This window comes from Callorhinchus milii, unplaced genomic scaffold, assembly GCF_018977255.1.
Source record: "Callorhinchus milii isolate IMCB2004 unplaced genomic scaffold, IMCB_Cmil_1.0 Scaffold20, whole genome shotgun sequence".
In the NCBI taxonomy this organism is placed as follows: domain Eukaryota; kingdom Metazoa; phylum Chordata; class Chondrichthyes; order Chimaeriformes; family Callorhinchidae; genus Callorhinchus; species Callorhinchus milii.
Genome location: NW_024704761.1, coordinates 5,345,208 through 5,372,761, shown reverse-complemented (window position 1 = coordinate 5,372,761; position 27,554 = coordinate 5,345,208). Strand labels below are relative to the sequence as shown.

The 27,554-nt window shown below is 42.0% G+C and overlaps 1 protein-coding gene across 1 annotated transcript in view; it reads left to right on the top strand.

Annotated features, from left to right (window-relative positions):
- The first annotated feature begins 743 nt into the window (after positions 1-743).
- The window catches only part of LOC103175536 (E3 ubiquitin-protein ligase rnf213-alpha), a 51,441-nt gene continuing 24,630 nt past the window's right edge, over positions 744-27,554 (top strand). The window contains 33 exon segments of the mRNA XM_007888630.2: positions 744-975; positions 1,651-1,961; positions 2,225-2,345; positions 2,586-2,848; positions 3,580-3,754; positions 4,306-4,478; positions 5,102-5,215; positions 5,353-5,559; positions 6,272-6,354; positions 7,003-7,158; positions 7,469-7,632; positions 8,180-8,457; positions 9,361-9,629; positions 10,084-10,202; positions 10,205-10,259; positions 10,756-10,978; positions 11,691-11,746; positions 12,502-12,664; positions 13,193-13,360; positions 13,591-13,689; positions 13,942-14,064; positions 14,604-14,787; positions 15,866-16,033; positions 16,510-16,668; positions 16,908-17,485; positions 18,165-18,324; positions 18,430-18,647; positions 19,621-19,767; positions 20,168-20,326; positions 20,683-22,108; positions 22,353-22,528; positions 23,412-23,555; positions 23,774-27,292. Coding sequence (XP_007886821.2) covers positions 1,665-1,961; positions 2,225-2,345; positions 2,586-2,848; positions 3,580-3,754; positions 4,306-4,478; positions 5,102-5,215; positions 5,353-5,559; positions 6,272-6,354; positions 7,003-7,158; positions 7,469-7,632; positions 8,180-8,457; positions 9,361-9,629; positions 10,084-10,202; positions 10,205-10,259; positions 10,756-10,978; positions 11,691-11,746; positions 12,502-12,664; positions 13,193-13,360; positions 13,591-13,689; positions 13,942-14,064; positions 14,604-14,787; positions 15,866-16,033; positions 16,510-16,668; positions 16,908-17,485; positions 18,165-18,324; positions 18,430-18,647; positions 19,621-19,767; positions 20,168-20,326; positions 20,683-22,108; positions 22,353-22,528; positions 23,412-23,555; positions 23,774-27,292 — 10,344 coding nt within the window. The 5' untranslated portion in view covers positions 744-975; positions 1,651-1,664.

The window sequence follows — 27,554 nt, the reverse complement described above, 5'->3', positions numbered from 1 at the left end:
GACAAAATACACAGACTTTCGTGTGTGTTTCGTCCACAGAATACAGCCAATCCACTTTACAATATATCCCGTTAAGCGCTTTGAGATATGATAAGGCATAATATTAAATGCAAAGATTGTTATTATCAACCTAATTTGCAAACAGGGGCACTTGGGAGTTGAAGTTCAGCAATCATTCTGTTCCATTGCAAGTTAAAATGGGAACTGCCGTAAACCACGGAACAAGTTTATTAATGCCGTACAAATGACTATGTGTGCGACTTCGTCGATCGATTCATCCATCTATCTATTCCTACCTGAAGCTATTAGTTTTATTATATGGACACTTGTTTTTTTCTTTTATTTCTAAAATAAAGGGGCTTTACTTTCATCCGGTCTTAAGGGCTTTCAGATCTATTCAAATGAGTGCTTTGAGTGAATGCTTGACTCTTTCTTTTTTTCCGCATGTTGTCGTTGTTGTGGTTTGTTGTTGGTTGTCGTTGTTGTTAACAAAAGAAACCAATCTGATTCGCTTCTTCAGGAAATCGAAACTGAATGTGGAGCTGCAAACACACAACTGATGCTCACCAAGGGAGCGCCTCCAAATCGCAAAGCTTTTTCTCGAGAGGAACAAACGAGCAAAAGTTAAAGTAAAGTGCAGGAGCGAAACTCCACCGCAGATCGCGCGGAGTCGTATTTCTCGTACATTTTTTTAGGTGGCAGACATGTTCTCAAGACCGCAGCAAGTTTTTTTTCTTGTGGGGCGGGCGGGGGGTGTTGCATTTAGTAAAACGCACACAATTCAGGGATGTGCCCTGAGTAGGGATTTCTTATGCAATGGGCAAGGTCTGACTTTTCCTGATCTGACTGTTGCTGGAAACAGCTGCAGTGGGGCGGGATGAGTGGGAGCAGAGTCCAGGCAAATTTCTTCAGAGGAAGAAAGATCGGGAGCTAGGGAGCTTCCCGAAGTGCTGGAGCGGTGCGGGACTGGTGCAGGTACACACTGCCGTTGTGGTTGCTGAGTAATCTTAAGACTTGCAATAAGCGTCAGGCGCATCATCATCATCACCGTCATCATTAATAACCTTTGCGTTTGATATGGCGCCTTGTCACGTCGTCGAGACGTCTCAAAGCGCTTCACGGAACAACGCTGTCAGGCGAATTGGCTGTGCGTTTTGCGGGCAAAGCGCGGCCGCCGATTGCGCGCACTTTTTGATTTCCTTCTCCCCGGCCGTGGTTTTTGGAGGGCATGTAGCGTTTCAGGCGGGTTCATGTTTTCGGTGAGCAGTGAGGGATACATTCAGAGTGAACACGCACCCGACACACGTCAGCTGATTCTCTGAGGCTTTAATTTTAATATGTCATTGAGTCATCTCAAAGCGCTTCACCAGAATATATTATAAAGTGAATTGACTGTGTATTTTGTGGGTGAAATATAATGTAAAGTCAAAGGTTTGAGTCAGGAGAAAGGTCAGGGAAATTTCTTCCTGTGGCCTGGCTGAAATTCACATTTACGTGAATACCTCCTGGCTATTTATTTTCTGGAGTGAGTGACTGATGTTGAAGAACTCTGAGATGTGATCCAATATAATCCAAATGCGATAAAAGTGCAAGTTCTTTCTTAATGTGTTTTGTGTCGTTTCTATTCAAATGACCATTGTAACTTTCCAGAGGCTGAGATTCGGATGGAAGTTGAGGCACCAGAGGAAATTCCGGCAACATCTGCCCTGGAATCCCCTCTGCCACATGACAAACCTTTTGCTCATCCAGCACCAAATTCATTGGCGTCTGCATTGGACACAAATAAAATTTTGAGCACTAATGGTAACAACACGACTGAAATTCAAACGGACAGCAGAATCAACCCAGCGACCGTCACCGACAGTGCAACCACATCAGGACGTCCACCATCTCAAACCTTTTCTGCCAGTTTCACAGGAGAAAGCACTTCTCTTCCTGAACCTACAGAGAAGAGAACTAAGGTGTGGTATTGGGTTTGTCATGTTCCAGTTTTGTATGATTGTGGCTATTTGCACAACACCTTGTATTGTGTATCAGTGCAGAATAACGCCCTATTTAATGGGGCTTCTGATCAGAGGAGTTGAAGAAGATATGTTCTTACACTGATTTAATTGGCAGTGTTTCTCTCTGTCCAAGCTGATTATTTTCCCTCTGTTTATGGTAATTTTGTTTTCCAAGCTGCAAAGCTAAGTGCCTCACACACACATTCCTCTCTTTATTACAGAGATCAGAGACATCGAGTGGCTCGTTGGGTTTGTCAGCCGAAGAATCTGCTCCTGACTCCACACCAAATGAAAATCTGAACCCACAAGACAAAGCCAACATATCTGCAGCAGGTGGAGAAGGTAAGTGTTCACGTTCAGGTGAAGAACTAAATGTAAATCAATTAATTACATGCATGATGAATGATGGACACAGCAGATTGTAGGTATGCCTTTAATAATGATAATAATCCTTGCATTTGATATAGTGCCTATCATGTCTTCAAGACATCGCAAAGCGCTTCACTGAATATACTGTAAAGTGAATTGACTGTATGTTTTGTGGGCGAAACTATGTTTAAGGTCCATTCACATTATTATCAGGGGTGGCGACTCCTGAGGCTCAGACAGTGGATCAGAATATACATGACACTCAGATTGGAAGCCCAACATTGGGTACTGAGGCTGCAAACCAGAAGGACACGGATGCTGCTGACCGGTCAGATGAGAAAAGACCAGATGAAACTCATGAGCAAGTCACTAATGACGAGAAGGGCTCTGTGACCACCAAAGGTGAAAAACACTCACTTTCCCAAACTGACTCGTCCAGCTGCGTTGAGACTTCAAGAAGTAAGAGAAAGAAGAGGGTATGTGTTGAATTTTGTGCATTTTTGTAACAATGAAGTGCCTGCGACCACCTTTGTTCCACCATCGATGGCTGTGCTTTCAGACACTACTCCCCAAAACTCTGGAACGCTCTTCCTCTATCCCCTCGCCTTGTCCCCTCCATCCCCATCTTCAGGTCCCACCTGAAGACCTTCCTCTTCGACCGTGCCTACGGTTACCTGCCCCCTTCCCCCAGCTCGGCATTGTGCTCTGCCACTGTCAAGTGTTCTGGAACACTGCCCGGCATGAGGAGGCACTATATAAATGCATGTTGTTGTTGCTGTTGTTTGCCTATTGCAATTATGGCAGTAGATGGATGCTCCATTCTAACATGGAGAGCAAAAATGTGATGGTTGTGACAGAATACAGTTCCAATGGGTTGGTGTAATGCACATCCGAATACCAGCATCACTAAATATTTACGAATCATTTGTGACTCCAGCATTTTCAACTCCATTGATGTTAGATATTCAAACTGGTTTCTAACCCTTCGTTAAAAAATAAATATGAAACATATATATATATAAATATGAAACATATACTGAAGTGGCTTAGTCCAGTTTGACTTCCCAGCTTTATGCTCGGATCTCTTTCTAAAAAGAAACTTGAGACATTTCCCTATAAGAAAAGCTCTGTATAAGTACAAGTTGTTGATGTAGATAATCTGGAATGGATCGATTGATTGATTAATTTCCAATGATTTGCGTAACAGAAGAGGCATGGTAAAAAAAAGAAAAACAAGGAGGATAAGAAAACGATCCCAGTCACTCAGGGAGACTCGGCAAAGCAGGAACGAGAGGAATTACCAACTACTGCAATTACAGAGTCTGTAACAACCGGTGATCAAGAGCAAAGTGTTTGTGACCCCATTGAGTCCTGTGTTCAAGGTGAGGACCGCTCATTCCTTTTCACTTCATTCGTCCCTCAGCTTCAAACATAATACCTGCATTTATGATACGTAGTAGAGGCTAATAGGAACATAAGATACGCTCGAAAGAAGACCAAGGTACATCCAGCTTGCCTTCCACCATCATGGCAGTCGCTTACACATGTCGTGTCCCAAACTATATACTGTATCCCAAGGCTCAGATCAAATTAAGTGTTTTTGGTGGCAGCATGTATTGATGCACACGTAACCAGCCTCTGTTTAACTAGCAGTAAGTAGGAACCCGGTTGTTAGTCGATTGGCGGATCGCTTTTTTGGAGGTAATAATTCCTTTAAAAAAATAATAAATTGGCCATTCAATTCACGACTGTTTGTGGGACACTGCTGTGCGCAATTGGCCGCCACGTTTCGTCCACAATATATAGTCAATTCACTTTACAGTATATTCTGTGAAGTGCTTTGAGATGTCTCAAAGTACTGATAAGGCGCTATATTAAATGCAAGGACTATTTTCTCAAATCTTAAGCGAGATGCTTAATTATACCTGTGTAGATAATGGAGAAACCTTGCAAGCTCGTGTGGAGTCCACACAACCCGCAGTGGAACAACCATCAACTGAGAAAGCAGGGAAAGAGCTTTGTCACAAGGAGTCTGCCAAACAACAGGCATCCTCCTCTGAAACAGACAGCTCAAAGAAAGACCCGGAAACTGGTGACGGCATCAAGGTCAGTTTGTAACGAACCACTGCTTTACCAAAAATCTGGTTTAAAACTCTGCGGCTGATTTTGAGTTTCTGAACAAACATCATCATCGTGTGTGTTGATGGATGTAAAGGTTGTGGAGCAGATATAAATTTGGAACCTGCAGATGGAGCATCATTCTACTTACCTGAGTTTTCTCGTTTCATTTGGTCCCCCTCCCTGGTCTCCTGCACCCCTGCACTGAAGGGGTGCAGTTCCCATTCGAGTGGCTGTACTTCACGTGTGAGCTGTAGATGACAAGTAATTGGCAGGCTGTTCAGCTATGGGAAGCCATCACAGCTTAAGCCCGATCCTGATTCTTGCGTAACATTCACACACTCGCTTTCTAGAAAGGATTCCTGGATCGTGATCAGAAACAGGAACGCTGGGTCTCTAGCCAAGGTCAATTATAACCCAATTACTGCCTCAGCTGAAATACAGCTAATTCAGTGATTCAAGCTTGCAGCCTTTATGCTCTTCATGGCTTCATGGCTTGATAGCTTGACCAGGTTAGTATCAGGGAAGCGGGTAAAGTGAATCTTAAGTTTAGGTGATGGAAAAGTGATGCAAGTGATTACATTTTATTTTTTTAAAACAATTGAAAACAGAAAAGAAATGAGAAAAGGAGGAGACAACATGAAAGGAAGAATTCTCAAAAGCGAAGTAAATTTGCACAGATTTCCGATATGGAGGAGCAAGTGGCAAAACCTGCCGCAGACCAGGTGGGAGAGCTGTGTCCTGGGTCTATTAGTGTGCGTTGTCAGGATCAATACTTTGAGAAAGCGACTTTCACATCGGGAGAGCGTACCAAAGTGCTTTGGAGGATTCACTCTTAAAGTGTACTAACTGTATTTTGTAGGCCGACATGGATCCAAGGAGAGGTGGAGAAATAAGAGCTGAGGTGTCAGAATTACAAGTTGAAAGTAGGGACCTTGGTGCTTCTCAGGGTAATACGAGCCAGAGAGAGGACACAACCAAGCAGATGACCGATAACAATCAGTCAACCAGCTGCCGCGGGAGCAAAGGAGGCTCGGTGCAAGAAACTCACAAAGGCAGTCAAACCGAGGTAACAAGAGCAAAGTGGGATAATTACGCAAGTATCTTCAGTCCTAAATGTTCAGCAAAATAAGATCGAGGTGTAGGAGTGTTGTATCAAATGTAAACCCGCTGGAAAACTCGTACATCGTCATTCAGACAACTCCAGGGTTGTGTTCCAGAGTTTAGATTTCTAAGTTACCTGAGATTCAACTCCACCAACTGCAGACTCCTTTAATTTGTTCAGTTCACTGTGAGGATTTCCAAATGCTGTGTGTCTTCTGTGAAGGGAGGAAAGGGTGTCATAAGGAATTATAGCAAGAGAAGATATCACAGCAGAAAAAATCCGTATCATAGAGACAGATACAGAGATCACTCTATAGAACACCTATTTTGCAGTATATTCCATGGTTTCCCCCATATTTACTTGGTGATTTTTCAGTGTGCATGACCACATGTATTCAGATATTTGACGAGAACAGGACACTGGACCTCATTTAAGAATTGGCTGAATGTTGTGATGGTAAGACTGAATGATGGTGCTTGGAAGGATGAGATCAAATGGGCCAAATGGATTTTTCACATCCAAGTAATTTCCTTCCCGATAAGCGTTGCTTGTACTTAATTACGGTGACAGTATTGGGTTGCTTTGCCGACTTGTTCATATCTGTGCTGTGGTGGGGTTTTGTGATGTAATTTAACAGTTGGGAGACCACAAAGCTTTTTGTGAAATATTCATGCAGGGTGGAACCAAAACGGAAGACAACAAGAATGTTTCTGAAGCAAAAGCAAAGCAGGAAGACAAGAAACAATCTAGTGATCAGAAGTGAGTGTTTTACTAATAGTGTAAGATGGTTGACTTTGTTCTGAAGTGAAGAATGATTGTTTGTTGAATATCTTTTTACTTTGAAGAGAGACATTTCAGTGGCTTGAAGTAACAATCAGATGTTAGCAAAATTCAGGGTGTCATTTCTGTAAAAAGGGAAATTATTTTACGATCCAGACATCTCAAATTATTGTTTTAGTCCACGATCCCAGCAAGTAAAATAGATTATAAGGGAACAAGTTAATTTGTTCGCAGTAAGTTTAAGAAGTAGTTGTGGGATTCAGTCTTTTTTTTAACGCTGTTAATAATGGCACATTATTTGTTGGGCATTAAAATCTTCTCAGTAAAATGCATTGCTGCCCATTGGATTTGCATTGACAGTATTAATTATATAATTAAGAAACTGTCATTGATCCTAACCCTGATTTTGATTGCATAACCAAGGGCACCTGTAAGTCCATCTGTACACATAGTTTACACATTGTGTGTAACATACCCAATGGCAGGAAATGTATAGTTTTAAATAGTTCTGCAAAATGCTAACTCACGTAAAATAAAAATACAGTTTTACACCCATTTACATTTGCTCATTGTAACTTGCTCAAATTTGGGTAACAAGTACCTTTTATTTTACTTTTTCTTTTACAGTCAAACAGCAACTAATCCTTATCCATTGGTACCAGATATGATCATTATTCACGTCCATGTAATGCTTCCAAAAAGAATTCGCTTTAATGAAAATTGTGACATCTTGTTGATATTAGATGAAGGTGGAAGCATAGAAGTTACAAACTGTTCTGTCCGGTAAGATCAAACATGAATATACTTAATCCATAAAATAGGTTATCCAAATGCAATCTTTATTCTTTTCTCCTTCCTCCTCCTCTCCTGAAAGTTCTGACTTGTGCTTGATGTTCAATGTGAGATGGAAAGACACCAGTAGTAAAGGAATCAATGGGAAGGTGCAAAGAGTGGGGCAATGGGATGAAAATATCTGCCAAGATCTAATAAACTGCAAGAAGAGCCTCAATGGGCTGAATGGCTTCTTCTTGTTTTCCTATGTTGCTACCTTTCAACAGGTGCTGGGTTCCTCAATTCTGTGTTTGCCTTTCAGAAACTATCAGGATTGTGGATATCTTATACAAGGACACTTGTACGTAGGTCTTCATGTCAAGGGAGCAAGTATTCCCTATTGGTATGGCGTAAGGAACAGAGGTGAATTCATTCAAGAATCTGCTTTACGGCATTTACAAATACCTTCTGATCTAACGGAAAACGGTAGGAAAATTAACAATAATGGATTGACATTGTTTCTCTGTGGCTGACAAACATATAAGTCACAGAAATCGCTGGGAACACTCAGCGGGTCAGGCAGCATCACTGTAGAAAAGAAAGTGGGTCAACGTTTTGGGTTCATGATTCTTCGTCAGAATTGGGGGATGTTGAGAGAGAGAGATTTTAAAACCTTAAAGCCTGTTTCCAGCATCTGCAGTATTTTGCGTTTTAAACATATTAGTCAGTTAAATTGACATCAAAAGAGCTCCACTGCCATTGAAGGGGAAAAGTAGTTTACTTTTTAAGTTCTACTCTTCCACTCCACACCATAAAATGTTTGTTAATAATATCTCCTATCTAAGAGAAGCTAATTACTGTTTATGTTAAAAAAAATCAGCTCCAACCAGACAGGGCAAGTTTATTGATCCTACACAATAAATGATAGCCAACTGGAGACAGATTTGAGGACTGAAATTCAGATTGATGTTCTATGTAGCCCCAGCATCTCATTGTGTTCGGATGTTTATGTTCTCTGTGTTTTTATTTTAAGAATGGCACCAATATGATGACATCGCACACTTTCCAGAATCGCGATTTTTTTCAAACTTCAGGACATTTTGGAGCAACCCAGCAGAAAAAATTGTTCATATGAAGTGTGAAGCAGGCAGAATTATGCTGCAGACTATCTTTGAACTCCTCTGCGATCTGAATAATGAAAGAATCAAACAATTTTTGACACAACTGAGGCAGTTTCAGCATTGCTACCAGACATCAACGCAACGCGGATGGTATCCAGATGTGTCAGTAATCAATTTTAGTGAAACACAGGTACATTTTCTCAAAATCTAATAAAAACGTGTGGGTTTCTTTAAGAATGGCATCATTATTTCATAGAATCATCGAATATTACAGCATAGAAGGAGGCCATTCGGCCCATTGTACCTGTACCGGCTCTTTGGAAGAGCTACCCAATCAGTCCCACTCCCCCGCTCTTTCCTCTTCAACCGTGCCTTCAGCTCCCCTCTCGACTCTCTACCCCCTCCTCACTCCCTCCCTTCCCTCCCCTCACCCTGACCATTTCCCCCAATGCTCGGGTCCCGACCCAACTGTCCAGTGCCTTGGGAAGTCCTCCCGACGCGAAAAGCGCTCTATAAATTAAATCTTGTTGTTGCTGTTGTCTTGTTGTTTCCCCATTTCCTTTTCCTTTTCAAGTATCAATCCAATTCCCTTTTGAAAGTTATTATTGAATCTGTTTCCACCACCCTTTCAGGCAGTGCATTCCACACTCTCTGTGTAAAAAAAATTCTGCCCATCTCCCCTCTGGTTCTTTTGCCATTTGGGTTTGAACAGAACTGATTTAAAAGAGCACGTGTTCTGTTCCTTTCACACTTTGCACAGAATGGCCACTCTGAATGGGCCATGTAACACGTTCCAATGTTGAAGCTGAAATGGTTTACAGCAGGACATTATCACGGCTTTCAGTGTTTGACGAGAGCGCTACCTGATTGTACTCAGTTTTACATTTCCCGAGATTCTGCTGATAAAGATTGCTGTACTCCAGCGCTTCGATGCTGCTCTTAAGCTTAAAAAACAGCAAACCATTCCTTATCAAAATCTGTTACAAACATTCAACTCCCTTGTCATCTGAACTCCTTCACTTCCTGGTATCTGATTTCTGGATCCATTACTTGCATAACTTCAAGAGCTTTTTGCTTTCCTTCGCAAACACAGGTTAAAGAATTGATCTGTGAGCAACTGAAGAGGTTTCTGGCTCCTCATACTCAGGTGGAAGCTACGAAGAAAGCAAAGTCCAACGTAATTGTGAAGAACCGGTTTAGAGATGCAATCTTGGCATTTCAGATCCGGAACAATTGCTCTCTGCAGTTAGATAAAAGTGTCATAGCAAACATCTGTCACATGCTGCAGCTTCCTCAGAAAAGGACAGATGACATTCTTCAACACCTGGAAGAAGCTGGGAAGTTATTCTCACCTTTTTCTTAGTAGGTTCAATAATAATCCTTATTTCGTCCTAAACATCGCACGGCACTTCACTTAAACGAACCGTTTTGACATGTAGTGAGCTTTTCTTCCTCATTAAATTTCAGGATTTACAACATTTAAACAACCTTGCGACAAGAACACACGCTAGTTTTTTTTTGTCATTTGAGCCCTTTCACTTCCTGGCATCAAACACCAGAGGATTTTAGGTCCGTTCTTTTAACAGGATGGGTTCCCACAGGAGGCTGATTAGTACCTGATTGGCAATTAAAAAATTAGTTCTGTTCAGTTTTTACATTCCACAAGTCCTGTAGCCCTGAAAGCTGATCCGAGGCAGCACTTTTAAGAAGTGCAACTTGACGAGCCATTGGCAATTTCTCTTTCTGTCTTAATTGAGAACCAGTTGCTCCCCGAATGTGTTTAACCAAAGCAAATCTGTGTAATTGTGTTTTTCAGTATATGCGTCGGACTGATCAATTATTGTATTCAAGAGGAAGTTGTGGAGTTGGTGCTGATCATACCTCTTCTTCACTGGTTCTTAAAACACCATCAACCACACGAAGCTGATTTTATGGGACGAGTAAAAGTGCTGCTTTTTGTAACAGAATAAAATCCCATCCAGACAAAAGAAGGTGACAATCGAAGTTTTCCCCCTTCCCCACCCGATATAACACATAACTCTAATTATCCTTAAGTCATTCCCTGCATGGCTGTTTGTGGGATGTTGCTGTGTGAAAATTGGCTGCCGCATTCATCTACAGAATGCATGGTCATTTTGTAGGAAATTCTGTGAAATGCTTTGGGCGAGCCCTCTTGACGTGAAAAGATACAATACAAAATTATGTTTGTATAGTGCCTTTCACGTCAGGAGGACGTTACAAGGCACTCGATGTCTCAAAGCGCTTCACAGAATATATAGTAAAGTGGATTGACTGTGTATTTTGCAAGGCTAAGAAGCTCAATGGCAAAGAAATGTTTGGTTTGCAGTTCAGTGAGGAATTTCAATTCGCCAGACCAAAAAACTGCTGTGTTTAGTCGCAGAAGAATTTCTTAACCGGAGACTAAAATGTTGTACTTTTAAGGTTTACTTGACAAGACATGTTTTACCTTTTCTTTCTCTTACGTTAGCAAATTGCTGGAGCTTGTCCAGAAAAACAAACCTCTTACGGAGACTGACCCCACGCTGGTCCAGAGCTGGCTTTCACTGATTGTGACCGAGGACATTCCAGAGTATGCAAAAGGCATGGAAATGCCCCTGAAAATGGTTATAATTGATCTGCTACACAGACTCGAAGACTATGAACAGAAAATGAACTCTCCAAATTTTAAATCCGATGCTCAAGACATTCAGGTTAGTCATATCAGAGTGTTTTAAATTAAACCTAAGAAAAATGGCAAGTGGCCTGACATTCTACCAGTCGTACTCTGTGAGTCGACAATACTTCATCTTACATCGGGCAGCATTGTGAAAATTTCTTAAAATTCAGTCTTGTTTTGGAAGTTGTAGCGCTTAAAAGAAAATTTCAAATTAAGACAAAATTTAAGAATTTTCCACAATTTTGCACACTCTTACATTTTCAGACGCAGTGGTCCAATCGGCTGCCATTAAGTGGATATTCAGGTTTTATAAGTTGAGCCATAAGGCACCCAGTGTAGACATCACAATTTTGTCCTTTAACCTTTTTCACCGCAACACTTCCAGAGCAACCCTAACAGATAGGATGGGATGGTCCTAGTTGGACAAGCAGCGGTAAGCTTTCCAACTTCGAGTTCAAGAAGCCGGAACCCGAGTTTATGAGACCTGATCTATTTGGGTTTCTTGTGGTTGAGTGGATCTCACAAGATAAAGCTCTGAAGCTTAACAATACATAATTTTCAAGTACATTCGGGGGCAGAGAATCCTGTGTTGCACTCAGAGGGATGCATGGTGGTGGGGATCTTATTAGCACAAAGGGAAATCACATTTCAAGACCAATGTAACATGATCACAAAAGGTTTGCTTTGCATCGTTCACTATTGCTCTTGATTTTTTTTCTTCAATAAAAGTGTCTTCTTACTCACAGGCCTTTGGAAAAGTCATCTTGTACGTTAAAGATGTGATGGGTCAACAACAAGAAAGGTATGCTTGGTGTCCTACTTCCCAAAAGCACCTTTTAGTCAAAAGAATGGCCATCAAAAATGCAAAGATAATCTATATAAATACTTATTTACAAAATTACAGACTGATGCCCATACTTCCACCTCATAGTAGCCTGTAAGACCATTGTGTCTTTACATTTTAATATTATGATAATAATCCTTGCATTTGATATATCACCTTATCACACCTTTGTGATGTCTCAAAGCGCTTCACAGAATATACTGTAAAGTGAATTGGCTGTATATTTTGTGGGCGGACATTAGAATGTATATTTTGTGGACGAATATTGCACAGATTTTGTGGAAAATTCTTAGATTCCGTCTTAATTTGGCCGGTTCTTTTTAATAACTACAGAAAACCGACCTCCAAATGAAGAATTTTCCCAATTCTGAATAGTTTTCAATTATAAAATAAAACCAGTTGAACAACCTCAAGTGTTTCATAATGATATGTTTTCTATGAATGTTTGACAACCACAAATGGAAATTTGCTGTTTATTGTGGGGTTAACCTCTGCTTTAGTGTGCACCTTCAATTTGTTAAAATACATTAACCACATACACAGTTAAATGTTATATATTAAAATTGCTGCCAATTAGAATACATTTTAATTGACTCATATTTATTTATGCTCTTTTATTTTCTGTTTCACTGAATTGACGATTTCATACCAACAATACAGGTCACTTTAAGTACATATGAGAGAAGTTAACAGTTGAAATTTGCTTTTTGCAGATTCAATGCCTCTGAGATGAAAGAAACTGACCTGAAATTGGGCAGTAAGATTCATGAAATTACCTGCCGACTGGTTAAAGGGATAGCATTGTTCAAAGTTCCAGAAATTTCATTTCAACTTGTAATGGATATTGCTGAGAGAATTCAAATGTTCTTAACAAAGGTAAATTTCAAATGAAAACCAATGTGAAGTACGAAACATAATAAGAGAGGGGCTTTTTTATTTAACCTTTTGTTCAGCAAGCGATTAATTTTATTCTCTAGAATCCCAGGTTCCTTCGCAAATTGGAATCAAAACCTGATCACATTATCAGAGTGTAAAATTGATATTTTGAACCACTTTTTTTTCTCAATTTTTTTCTTTTGAAGCTGAAAGCGAACGACATGTAGTGCTGGAATCACTGGGCTAATTTTGCGTTATTGGCTCAGTGTGTGGGAAGCATTATTTGGGATTTCTGCTTTGCTGTCTAATTAATGCATTTGCAAAACTTCTAATTATGGTTTCTGACTTCTGCCAAAATACGAAGAAAGACCAGAGAACAAATGAAGTATTTCAAAGAAAGGTAACTGGATATCTTTGAAAGTAAGGATATTGGTCTATTAAACTTCGATTGTGGACTTCAACGGACAGTGTACTCAATTGTAGCATCAAAGTGCTTTAAGTCACGCAAAGATTTATTTTTCCCTACAGAAATCCCCAAATGACCTTTCTCAAGAAGAAAACCAGCTCCATGTTAATTTAAAATCTGCTGTGGAAGGTGCCCAAGATTGCCTCCGAACCTGGATAACGAAAGTTTTGACGACTGGGATGCTTTCCCGAAAGAAGGAAATCAAGCTCAATTGTGACAAGGAACTGGAGGTATTTTTGTGTTTGAAAGTAGAGCTAATGTAACACAATACAAAGCGTCTTGTTGACGAGACTTAGTTTTGCATTTCACCCGATAGAAAATTAATCCATCACTGTGAGGGACGGTGATCTATTGAAGGTGAAATTGTGTGTGTGTGTGTGTGTGGGGGGGGTGAGGGGTGTCGGGGGCTACTGCCTTGGTAGATTTAAGAGGTTCGCCAATGACTATATTAACTCTGCAGATGTGGAGTTGCCACTTGGCTATGGACTGTCGTGTTGAAGAATGGACCACTCAATGGAGAAGTGTGGCAGAAAATAACCTCACAAAAAGAATACAAAAGGTACTTTCTATTTACCAAGCAACTTCCTCCGAGCTGTGTCATTTAATAATTATCTTGCTCAGACTAAGCTTGCTAACGACAGCAAGGTGGTGTTTTTGTAGCGTGGGTCCATGGTGCATTTTCAAGCACTCTACCAGAAAATCTGATTGCAATGGTTAACGTTTGACCGTAAATTAAGTTTGGTCGATAAATGTGTCACTGTTTTTAGAAATGGGGTTATCCATTTTTGCTGTTATTTTCTTTTATCTGCAGGAAAACCCTTCTGACCAGATCGAAATCTACTGGAAAGAGAAGGAAAAGTTAATTGACATAAGCACAACCCTCGCCAACTGCTTTGAGACCTGTGCACTTAAAGCTGTCCCCCAACTCTGCCAGGTGAGTGATACCAGCGACAGAGCATATTTGGGAGATACAACTCGGCCCTTTTAAATTGCCACGTTTTCCTCTTTGTTCCATTTTCTTTTTTTCCGAGTCCGAAGCTATTTATTGAGCTCAAATTTTAGAATGACACCCAGGTGCAGTGTTGGGGGGGCACTGCAATGTTGGAGGGTACCATTCCTTAGATAAGATGTTAAACCAAGGTCCCGTTTGCCTGTGTGGGTGGACATTAAAGAATCTATAACACTCATTTAAAACTAAAGGATATTTCTCTGATGTACTGGGTCAAAAATGCTACAGATAAATTGATCATTCACTTTATGGCTGTTTGTGGGATCTTGCCATGTGAATATTGGCTGCTGCTTTTGCTAACAAATAACACGGGCCTTTTAATGGAATTTCCCATTACAGTTCAGGTAATGTTGAGTGGAATTGTCATCCAACAATTCATCGGATCACATTCCTAGTTTGGGAATACAATTGACTAAAATAAAGCAAATGATTTCAAACTTTTCCTGTTTTCTTCCAAATTGCAGAGCAAGAAGGAGGTGGAACTGCTTCTAAAGTTACGTCCCTGGGAAAACAAAAAAAATCCAAATATTTTATCCAAACTGATCGAAGAGTCCTGGCAGAGGCTGACCTCGAGCACCGATGGAGAGGTTGGGGACATTGGGTGTGTGCTCAGTTCAGATTCTGCCCTGCATTGCTGCCTTCTACAAGGTAATAATATGTTGGTGCTTATTTATTTATTTATTCTCTTCGACTGAGTAAATAATAGAGGAGGAAACAATAATACACAGCAGCCCTTAAAGTGAGCATTAAATCCGGGCTCAAATTGATCAATCTGCAAAGTCCTGCAATTTTGAGACCCTTCGTAATAATAATAATAATAATACTAACAATAATAATAATCCTAGCATTTGATATAGCGCCTTATCACGCCTTCAAGACGTCTCACAGTGCTTCACAGAATATCCGTAACCTTAATGTGTGGTTAAAATCGAATGCACATGCGATTGCATGCGATTGCCAGGACGGTGGAAGGCGACCTGGAAAGTTCTTAGTCTTCTTAGCAAATTTTTATGTTCTTGTAGTTGATATTTGGAAAACGTATGTTTGAAGTTACCATTCTAGTGCCCTCTAATGGAAGTTCAAAATATCACCTCTGCTTTTCCGGTTGTCCAATATCCACATTCTCTGGCATTCTTGCGAACAGCATTATTGTTGTTGGGGGGGTGGCTGGGTGGGTGGGTGGGTGGGTGGGGGGGCAATGTTCAATTCATTCATAAACAGTTCATCTTGGACTCTATTAAAGAACGCAGACGGATGATGCAGGAATGAGAATTGCTGCACAGATTTATTCCAATCCAATGCTCGTTAATGTAGTTATTATTAATAATAATAATACTTGCATTTGATATAATAATAATAATAATAATAATAATAATGATCCTTGCATTTGATATAGCGCTTTTCACGTCGGGAGGACGTCCCAAAGCGCTTCACAGAACACACTGTAAAGTGAATTGACTGTATATTTGTGGGCGAACGCGGCAGCCAATTGCGCACAGCAATGTCCCACAAACAGTCGTGGATTGAAAATGACCAATTTATTATTGTTTTTTTTTTGGAGGGATTATTATATAATCTCCTTATTGCAGCGTTGAGAAATCTCAAAGCACTTCACCGAACACACTGTAAAGTAGATTGACTGTATATTTTTGGGGTGAAATGGGTTAACATTACTTGTTCTAATATTACTTGGGTCTCGTAACTTACACTGGCCTATGATCTCAAGGTGACTGCAGTAAACTCAACGTGTTGGAAGAAGCAAGACGTCTGCTCACCAGGGCTGAGGACAGTTTTCACACGCTGGTTGAATGCCTATACGAAGGTTCTGTGAAGCTCGCTGATCTCAAGTTGGTACTGCAAACAAGAAAGGAATACATTGACTTATTTCAAGCACGTAAGTATTTAGTATTTACAGTGTAACATTCCCCTCTCTCTTAGCAGCACTACAAGTTTCTAATAAACAGCACTAGTGGCACTTAGCAGCAATGATGTGTCGTTAGCAGTGCAGAGTCAGGTTTTGCAACCAGATGGGGTGACAGACCATTAATGGAGTCACATTCCCATCGCTCTCCACAATCTCCCCCCCCACCCAATTACCCTCTCCCTGTGACCCCCGCCCCTGATGTTAGTGGTTACAGTGCAGTCCACCTTTGCTTCAGTGCTTGTCTGAATTATATGCCCTGGTGTGGAAACCAAAGTGGATAATTGATTATTTACTTAAAGATAAGTGCCAAAGTAGGCCTGAAAAAAACTCCTTCAAACTTTTTTGCATTTTAAATGTATTAATAATAATCTTTGCATTTAATAACATGAAAGCGGTTTTTCCCCGACTTGCGCTGCTATACATTGAAGCCCGCACTTGCTTTGCAGAGCAAAAGATGCCAGTAAGCCGGGACAAGTGCTTCTTTCAAGTTGACGTCGAAAGTCTTTTGACAAGGAGACAGAAAGAATACGAAGCCCTTTTGCGTGAAAAGGAATGCACTGGAACACTTATAAAAATGATCAATAAAATTCACGAGAAAATTAAAGGTACAAAACTTATCACATAACAATAATAATTACTAATAATAATCATCCTTGCATTTGATGTAGCACCTAATAATACGTTTTGATATTGTAAAGGTCACCTGCCAAAGCAAAAGGTTGCAGGTGACTTAGAATGAAATTGGTTAAATCTGGAATTTTTCTAAACCCTTTAAGTTGTTGTAGATTCGACTTAAAACAAATGCTGATCAAGTAATATTGGCTGCTGCCTGTTTGCTTTGCAGTCACCGACACTGCGTTCTTTGAAGAAAAATACAAGGCAAACATTCAGGCCATGAGACTCAATGAGCTCGTCAGAACGAAACGCTGGACAAAGGACGAAGCTGAAAATAAGAAGGTCGTTCAAGTGATGCATTTTAACCTGAGCAGTGATATTGCACTCATGGCAGATAGAATGCATGAACATAAAGAGAGCAGCGTTCTCCTAAAATTCTGGGTGGAGGCTTCTGAAAAATCTTACCACGATGAACTAACTTTGGAAGATCTCCAGGATTCGATCTGGGATGTTTGCTGGAACAATTATGAAAACCTTTGCCATAAAATTGCAAAGGGCACGGTAACGTTCCAGGAGGTTGACAGGATGTTCTTGGAACTCAGTCAATGCCCTGCTGATATTAAGACCGAGATGGACATCATGTCCAAAGGGACCACAGATAAAGGCTGGACAGAAAAACGATGGAAACAAATCAAAGAATATTATGATCTTCATTTAGCTGCTGAATCTGCGGAAGTCATTCAGGACATTGTGAAGAAGTTAGAACTACGTGGAGACTTCACAACAATCCAGAACATGACCAAAATAGTACGTAAATGAATCTGAAAGTCATTCTGTCTTGCCCCCTCCTTCCCCTCTTTTAGATCACGGCTGAAAACCTTCGACTTTGATTGTGCTTACGGTCACCTCCTTCCTCCCATGGCTCAGGGTTGGGCTCCTCCACTGTTAAGTGCTCTGAGACGCTGCCCCACGAAGGGCGCTATCTAAACGCAAGATGTTGTTGTAATTTTACACGCATGCAGTTAATTTGCAAAAAGGCATCCTGTGGCTCCAACCCTCCCCCCTTCTCCCCACCTTGAAAAACTTTTGAAACAACTATGACATTCTTCCTAAATGTGTTTTTTTTTAGCTTTTCACACTGGTCTTTTATACTCTCAGCACTTGAATTAATGGTAGTTGATAGTGAATTTCCTCTTTTAGAAGTAAGGCCCGTTATACTAGGATTGAAATCTAAGCAAATAAACACAGTCACCTTTACTGAGAGCAAAACACAGTGACGTAGATGACACAGTGACTTGGTCATGAAGTAGAGCAGAGTAATTGATTGTCTGCAGGGAACAACTTACCAGATTAACTACAACAACAAAATTAATTTATTTAACATTTTTCACGTCGGGAGGACTTCCCAAGTCGCTGGAAACATGTGTTCAGTGTAAACAGTCTTTACCTGCCACCTTTCTGAAATCACTGCTTTCCTTTTATTTAGAATAAACCTTCCTTCAAGGAAAAAACTCTAGATTACATTGACAGATCCTTACTGCAAACAAAACAGCGATTGGTGAAAATGAATCCAGAGTGCAGAAAGTGCTTAGAGGAATTCATTCGGTGTCAAGAATTTATAAAATGGGTGAAAGAAGCTTTGATCAGTAAGTATAACTATTAATTTTTTTTGGGGGGAGCGAATTTTAATGCAGTTTCTTTCAATTACTGGGAGTAATTGTTATCATTCTTCCTGTATCTTTCTGTCCCAGACTTAAAGGAAGTAAAAGTGTTTGTGGACCTGGCTTCCATATCAGCCGGAGAGAATGACATGGAAATCGATCGAGTCGCCTGCTTCCACGATGCTGTGATGGGCTATTCCCCTTTCATTTATGACCTGCAACCAGATACGGATTTGAACCAACTAATAGGTTGCGCGGAAAAAGTCTGGAAGGCATTGAAGAATGATCAAGGCCTGACGGTTAAACTGGTAATCACTTTTACAATAATTCAATATCTTCGATCATGAAAGAGAATGGAGAGAAGAAGATTTTCGTTTGCACAGAGGGTTGTTAGACTACCGACTACTGATTGTCAAATGCTGAGTCAATGACAGCATTTTCGAGGCAATTTTTTTTTGGTCAGAGGAGGTCTGACTTAAGAGTATCCAAACCAAACTGAGAATTTCATGCATCCCACTTCCGCATGGAAACTCCAGCGATGGATTGTTGGAATGGAATATGCACTAAATTGGAATAAGTATTTTGGGGGAAATAGTAATGATAATGTGGAAAGGGCCAAAAGAATTGAAGATTGGAATAGATAGCTCCAGTAGGGTAGACAGCACCAGGATAATAATAATAATACTTGCATTTGATATAGCGCCTTATCATGTCTTCACGACGTCTCAAAGTGCTTCACAGAATATACTGTAAAGTGAATTGACTGTATATATTTTGATAGACATGATGGACCCCAATGACTTCCTTTGGCTGGAAACATTCCACAATTGTATGATTTTATGGCATGGAATCTGCAAAATGGTTTTGCTTTGAAGAGTCAACTTGGTGCCGTTTAACCAGAAGGTTGAAACTATGAGTCAGACTCACATCTGTAATCAGGCAGCCTTCCTTGCTAGACATGCCCATGGTTGGAAATCTGCAATAGGACTGGCAGACAGATGGGTAATCGCTGAAGGGCATTTTTCTCAGCTTGAACGTGTTATCTGGAAGAATGGTTGAAACCAGGACAGTGTCTTCTTTTTAACAAGAGGATTGACGTGATAATGGAGAGACGGTAGGGTTGATGTTCTAAAAGGATGAGATCAAATTGGCTGAAGTCCCNTTTTTTAAATCTGAATCTACCTTGCGATTGACCCAGGTTATCTAAAAAGGCCAGATAATAGGGGTCGTAGCACGGGATGAGAAGGGTTTGGGTAAACCTTTAACTCTTTGCTGTTGCAGGGAGACTCAGCCCGTTATTTGGAATGGCTGAAAACCCTGAAGGAGAGTCACGGATCTGTGGAAACATCTTCCCTCTCCCTAGCAGCTGCCATCAACAGCAAAGGAGTTTACACAGTGGGCAACAATGGGCGATTGTGTGACAAAAAGGTAAGAACGCAAGAGCAGCCAGTTAGGAAAATCGGCCGTTTCTTAACCTCGGCCTTGAGGAACTCCCTGTACAATCTGGTCAATTCTTGGGGGCGGGTGATAATAATAATCCTTGCATTTGATATAGCGCCTTATCACATCTTCGAGACGTCTCAAAGTGCTTCACCGAATATACTGTAAGGTGAATTGACTGTATATTTTGTGGGCAAAACACGGCAGCCAATTAGCACAGCAGTTAGACATTGGATTGAGCATGAGATTGTACCAACTTAAATTTTAAGAGAAAATGGCCTGAAGCCTAAGACTTGTGGACTTTCTGCCCACCAAACAGCTACTGAATCGGTCATTTCTTGTCTCTTGTTCGGGTCACTGTTGCACTGTATTTTTAACCTTGTTTAAGGTGTCGCTTGCGAGCATCCTTCGTTTGTCTCTATACGACGAGAACACCAAAGAAGCTCGGGAATACACACTGGAGGAACTGCAGGAATTGCTGAACAAGTTGATGCTGATGTCCGGGAAGAGAGCGCGTGGGAAGGAGGAAGTTGCCACATTTATGGAGGTGAAAATGATCTGAAATGAGAACATCTGTAAAAGAATAATTAAAGCCTTAACAATTAATCGCTCATTTTATTTTACTGACGTGAAGCGAATTGGGCTGAAACTCCATGTGCTTATAAGAAGCACATTATAACAGGACTGCAATGTACTGAATTTAAGAAATTTCCCCGATTCAACTTAGTCTCAAATTTTAGCCAAGAGCTGGTGGGATGATTTCAGGCTATTTATTTGTCCATCTTAATGCTTAGAGCATCATTTAAGTCATCATCGTAAATTATACTGCACGTTTCTCTCGGTATAGAGGTCAGATGCAATCCTTTGGTATTGCATTATTCATCTTTTTTTTATTTTTAACAGAATTTCAGTAACGTCCAAAGACTTGGAAAAGCGTTTATTGAATTGTACTCCTCCGGAAACATGCTTTATAGAAATTGGAAGGCATTCGTACACTGTGATGCAAAGAGTGAAGTATGCATAACAATGGACTTCAGTGCAGAAAACATTGGACTCCTGACTGTGGATGGAAATCTCTCTGAGCAGCTGGAGATCTTGTGCAGAGCGATGGAACTGTGCCTTGAGAACTGGTACAAGTTCATGAAGGAGACCAGAGCGAGGTTCTACAATCTGAATTACTACACGGCAGAGCAGATTGTGTATCTGTGCACCGAGCTCGGAGCTCTCTCTGCGAGGAAGCCCTTACCTGAGCAGGTGATGGTTATGCTGTCCTTCGTTAAACCTGACTGCACCGTGGAGGACGTGAGATGGGCAACGCCTCAGTCAATGGTGCAGAATGAAAGTTCTGAAGAGGCGGATGAAGACGTGGAGGTGGAGGTGGTGGAGGTGGAGGTGGGTGAGGATGAAGAGGTGGAGGAATATAGTGACACTGAGTTAGAAGCGTATAAGTGTGACTCTGATGATGTGGACCCATGTTTATCAGAGTGCAGCCTTTCTCCTCAGCCATTCCGTTTGGATCATTGCAAGGAGGTGACTGAGGAAATGGAATTCCAACAAATGCAGCCGCCAGACACTCAAGGCGAAGAAACGTCCAACTCCCAGTCACCGGACATGTCTTCCCGTCCAAGTGCACGTCTGCTTCACAGCCAAAAAGCAGCAGGCCTCTCTGAAAAGATTGCCGCCATTTGGGAGACCTTCATGAACGATATGACGGTTTTCTTAGCGGGCAATTTGGATGTAACTAATCTTGGCGAGCTCCTGAACGATCTCTCGGGTTTGAATAAAATCTCCGTCACTCGCCATCTTCCTCCATCCCTGTATCAGGGGAGACCCAACCTGGTGGTTTGTGCAGAGCCTGAGGTCTTCCGATCAGCTCTCTGCCTTTACACACAGAGCCCAAAGCAGCCATTGCCGACCTACGATGAAGTCCTAGTGTGCTCAGAGAAAACCACTTACGAAGAAGCGGAACTGTTTCTGAGGAGAGCCTTGAGCAGGGGGTCTTGCGATCAGAAAATTTACACGCTGATCCACGCTGATCGCCTGACATATGACGCCAGCGTGAGATTTGGGGACCTCTTTGAGGAACTAAAGCACCAGTCTAATTGCGAGTATCAGTTTGTGGTGATCTGTGATGCTAAGCGCCAGCACTGCTACATCCCGTCGTACTTCAGCTGCTACAAAGTACATATAGGACTGAACGTTAAACCAGAAAACATTCAGATGTACCTGCAATACCATTTCACTGTGCCAAAAGAGCGCGACTCTGCAGCTCGGGTTTTCCACGATAGACTTTCAGTCCGAATTGTGTCATCAACAAGACCTGGAGTGGGTATGTAACTAATATTATTTCAATTGAAATTGGAACTGAATCTATCAAATTCTTTCGGTTGTGTAAATATCTTTCAAAGACTACTTTGCAATACCTGCCCTCACACCCTCCCTGATCCCAACCCTCCAGCTCTGGTCCAAATCCCAGATTGTCCAGGGCCTTGCGACGTCTTCCCAATGTGAAAGACGCTATAGAAATGTAATTTTGTATTGTATTGTAAATCCCCAACATTGTTTCTGTGCAGGGAAGTCTCTCTATGTTGATCGACTTCATGAAAAGCTGCTGGAGCGTTACCCTGGAGGCCACGATGCTCTGAATCGAATCCGATTAATCGAACCAGTTATTGATGAAAACCAGCTCGTTCAAAAGCTGACCCCTCCTTCAGGACAGCCGAGAATATTCCACATTGACGCAGCACCTGTGCGTAACTAGGAAGCTCATTGTTTTGCAGGCGTTTGGGAGAATCTTCTCTCTGCAAATGTGGCTCAACATGTGGGGTCCAAACAGTTTGAGGCAGCAATAAATAAGGCAAATAGGATGCTGGGATGTTGTTTAGTTGTGTGTTACAAATATAGAGTTGCTGCGATTTACTTAAAAAATGCTCCGTGGAGCACTTTGAGATGTTTCAATGCGATGAAGCTCTACATCAAATGCAAGGATTATTATTATTATTAAATCAGTTCAGATCCCTGGCAAACTTTCTGAAACTCCACAGTCGAGCTTCCCCAGGCCCCAGAGGCAGTGCAGAGAAGAGAAACGAGATTGATCTCCTGTGTTGGAAGGTAGAACAATGAGGAGTGATCAGATAAGATAGGGTTCTTGAAAATGGATTTCTGAGAGTGGGACTTATAAAGTTAAATGCAAAATAGAAAGTAAACGCAGATTAATATTTTCAGCTACACCAAGGCAGCGACAAATGGTTCAGGTTTGTGGACAGCAAGTTTAGGACATGTCCCAAGAAGTATTTCCTTACAGAGAGAGTAATCGACAGCTGGAACAGGTCACGAGGACACTGAATTAACTGATATAAAAATTAGGTTGACAACGCAATGGGAGGAAGGTGGAGCTCATGTTCGGGAACCATAAAATCAGCTTGGCCAAAGGACCTCCATCTCTCGTCAACTTTTGAAGATCGGTCCCCACGGGTATTTGCGAAGCCTCAATTCTCTAGTTAAATGTAATTTCTTCTGAGATAAAAATTAAATCTTGGTTAATATTGTAAAATAAATCAAGTCTGCCCTTGGTGTTTGATGGCTGCCTTGGTATCCCATGCTTGAGTTCATCTTTGTGACTTTTTTTTAAGGTGAGGAAAAGATTGGAAGAATTCCTTTTCAAGATTCTTATCCTGGGATTCCTAAAGAACAGCGCGGGGATGATTTGGAAGCGTAGTGAGACTCATCTGCACATTGTGGAGCTCCTCAATAGTAATAAACACCAGCCCCAACAGGTGGATTTTGTTGCCGTACTTTTTAAAGCATTCATTCATTCATTCATTCATTCATTCATTCATTCATTCATTGACTGACTGACTGACTGACTGATTGATTGATTGTGAAAGGTGTTTCTCATTATCATTAGTCATATGAACCTTTTACAGACGTCAAACTGGGAACACTAAAATTGCGTTTAACCATTGTCCCTTCTCTCTCATTCCACTTCTCACAGGCAAACCTGGGACTTCTAGGAATTCTACCAACCGTTCACTGTCGGACACCACGAGAGGTCCGTGTCCTTGAATTAAGGAAGCGTCGACACGAACTCCCCAATTCATTGGATCCCCTGATGGACAGGAAAGAGTTTCACAGTGAAGCCATCCAGAGGCCGTATCAATATCTCCGCAGATTCAGCAAGGGTTCAAACCTCGATGAGTTCACACACCGGAAAGGCAGCATTGAAGAAGATCCCGTGGAATGTCTGGTCCTGTTTTTACAGTACTGTGGGCTGAGGGACCCGTCCTGGGCAGAGCTACGGAACTTTTCCTGGTTCCTAAATCTTCAGCTAAAAAGCTGCGAGTCGTCCATGTTCTGCAACCCTACCTTTGTCGGAGATACCCTTGTTGGCTTTAAGCTATTCATCGTGGAATTCATGATCGTCATGGCTCGAGATTTTGCAACCCCATCCATGAGCATTTCAGATGAAAGCCTGGTCCTCTCCAACCTCTGTGAGGATGAAGACCTGCTACCGTATATACTGAGGAAAAGGTGGGAGACTCAATCTCACCCTTACATATTTTTCAATGCGGACGGCTTCTCCATGACGTTCCTTGGCTTCCACTTGAGAAAGAATCGTGGCGGTGACTTCAACGCAGTGGATCATCACACCGGCGAGGTCCTGAGGGGAAATGTCATGAGTTCCCAGCTTCACCACGGGCTCACCCTTCAGACAATCCAATTCAATGAGGATTTCGATGGGCTTTCTAGGGAAGTTAAAATCAGGAAGCTCTCCCTGGTGCTGGGAGTCACAGACGCGACGGACCCAGATACGACCTATGAGCTGACTGCGGACAACATGATGAAAATGCTTGCCATACACATGCGTTTCCGATGTGGCATCCCTGTGATCATCATGGGTGAGACGGGCTGTGGGAAAACCAGGCTGATTAAATTCCTCTGCGATCTGCAGAAAGGCAAGCGGGAAACGGAAAATATGAAGCTCGTCAAAGTCCATGGAGGAACGACAGCACAGGCAATATATGCAAAAATTCAGGAGGCAGAGAAGATGGCCATTCTCAACAAGGAGCGACACAATTTGGAAACGATCCTGTTCTTTGACGAAGCCAACACCACGGAGGCCATTTACGCCATCAAAGAAGTTCTCTGCGATAAAACCATCCAGGGCAGAGCAATGAAATGCCACACGGGGTTGAAAATAATAGCAGCCTGTAACCCATACAGGAAACATTCGGAAATAATGATCAAACGACTGGAAATGGCTGGGTTGGGATATCGTGTTAAGGCAGAAGAGACCGACGATAAACTGGGGAAAGTCCCTTTGAGACAGTTGGTATACAGAGTTCAGCCGTTACCACCAAGCATGATTCCACTGGTATGGGACTTTGGACAACTCAGTGACTTGGCAGAAGTAGCTTACACAAAGCAGATTGTGCAAAGGTATATCCAGAATCATCATCTTCCCTTCAGTTGCACTCAAGACATAGTCAAGGTCCTTGCTGTCTCACAAATGTTCATGCGGCAGAAAAAGGATGAGTGCAGTTTTGTGAGTCTACGGGATGTAGAGCGTTGCATGAAGGTTTTGGTGTGGTTCTATGAGCAAAGAGAACTCCTTTTCAATTACCCAAGCCCAAATATTAATCTCTTGCAAGCTCTGATGCTAACAGTAGGCGTGTGTTACTACCCTTCACTTGTGCACAAGGGAAAGTATTTAGAAGCCATTTGCCATTATTTCCCTGAACCTTATAATTCCCCCGCTGCAATCCTGAAAGAAATTGTAAGTTGTCAAGACCGTTTTCTGCGAGACATAAAAATGAGGGAAACCATAGCTAAGAATGAGGCCTTGAAAGAGAATGTTTTCTTAATGGTCATCTGCATTGAGCTCAGAATCCCGCTCTTCCTCGTCGGGAAACCCGGCAGCTCCAAATCTCTGGCAAAGACTGTTGTGTTGGACGCCATGCAAGGGCAAGCTGCCCACTGCGATTTATTTAAGCACCTGAAACAAGTCCACATGGTGTCCTTCCAGTGTAGCCCCCACTCAACCCCGGAAGGAATCATCAACACCTTCAAACAATGCGCCCGTTTTCAACAGGCCAAGAACCTGCAGGAGTACGTTTCTGTGGTGGTCTTGGACGAAATCGGCTTGGCTGAGGACTCACCACAGATGCCCTTGAAAACCCTTCACCCGCTCTTGGAAGATGGCTGCGTGGATGATGACCCGAGCCCTCATAAGAAAGTCGGCTTCATTGGAATCTCCAACTGGGCCCTGGACCCTGCCAAGATGAACCGTGGCATTTTCGTTTCCCGATTGGATCCGTGCGAGAAGGAGCTCATCGAGACGGCCAAGGGGATTTGTTCATCGGGCCAAGCGGTGCTACTGAAGGTTCAGGATCTCTTCCCCAGCTTTGCTAAATCGTACTTGGAAATATGCAGCAAGCAAAGCGGTCAGTTCTTTGGGCTTCGTGATTACTACAGCCTTGTGAAAATGGTCTTCGCCACAGCCAAGGAGTCCAAGTGCGAACCGACGGATGATCAACTGGCCGAAGCTGTGCTTCGCAATTTCAGTGGCAAGGATCAGTTCAGCGCCCTGGATGTCTTCCTTCCCTCAATGACCCGCTTGTCTGAGACGAGTACTCTTCAGATGGTGAACAAGAATATCAGGGCGGATGGAGACTGTCGTTACCTCCTCCTTCTTACCAAAAACTACGTTGCCCTTCAACTTGTGCAACAGCATATCTTTCAGGAATTGGGAGTTACCCCTGAGATCATATTTGGATCCAGTTTCCCAAAAGATCAGGAATACACGCAAATTTGCAGGAATGTAAATCGAGTGAAGACCTGTATGGAGACTGGTAGCATCGTGATTCTTCTGAATCTGAAGAACTTGTACGAAAGTCTTTATGATGCTTTGAACCAGTATTATGTGTATCTTGGGGAGTATCAGTATGTGGATCTGGGGCTCGGAACACACAGAGTCAAATGTAGAGTGGACAAAAAGTTTCGGCTGATTGTAGTTGAAGACAAGGACATTGTCTATGAACAGTTTCCCATTCCCTTGATCAACAGGCTTGAGAAGCACAGCCTAGACATGAGCACTGTGCTTAGTCTCCAACAGAGAACGATAGTCGAGCAATTGGAGGCGTGGGTTAAGGAATTTGTGGCCGTGAAGGCAAGATTTGCATCGGAGGCCAAACTATCATTAACCCCTTCAGAAGTTATCATTGGGTTCCACTCTGATGCCTGTGCGAGTGTGCTACTGCAGGTTCTGGACACGGCCCATATGGCAAATGAAGAGATCTGTGATACCAGATCCGTGTTCAATTCAGCAAAACACCTTCTCCTGAACTGTGTAACTCCAGATGCTGTGGTTCGTTTGAAGTCCTCCAAGCTCGGAGATCATGAGGCTAAGGAACTCTGGGCAGAGTATTTCGTTAAGCAACGTCATAGGTCTCTGAGTGATTACATCCAGCAACATCTTAAGCACACAGAGACAAGACAACGCAAGTTTGTCGAGGTAATGATTTGGTTCTGTATCTGTTTGCTGGAGGGATTTCAATATTGATCCCAAATCAAGGGACAGGGCCAAAATCCCTTCAAAATCAGTAACTTTACCACCAACGAATCTTCACCATTCAGATTTTCCTGGTATTAGGTTCTTTCCTTAGCTATTTTTCATTCAGTGCAGTTTCTGCTGGGAATATTCTCTTTTGGGGCTCACGGTTCACAAGAACTGGAGGCCAAAAGGATTGAAACGGGGCAGAACGTTGAGGTCATGT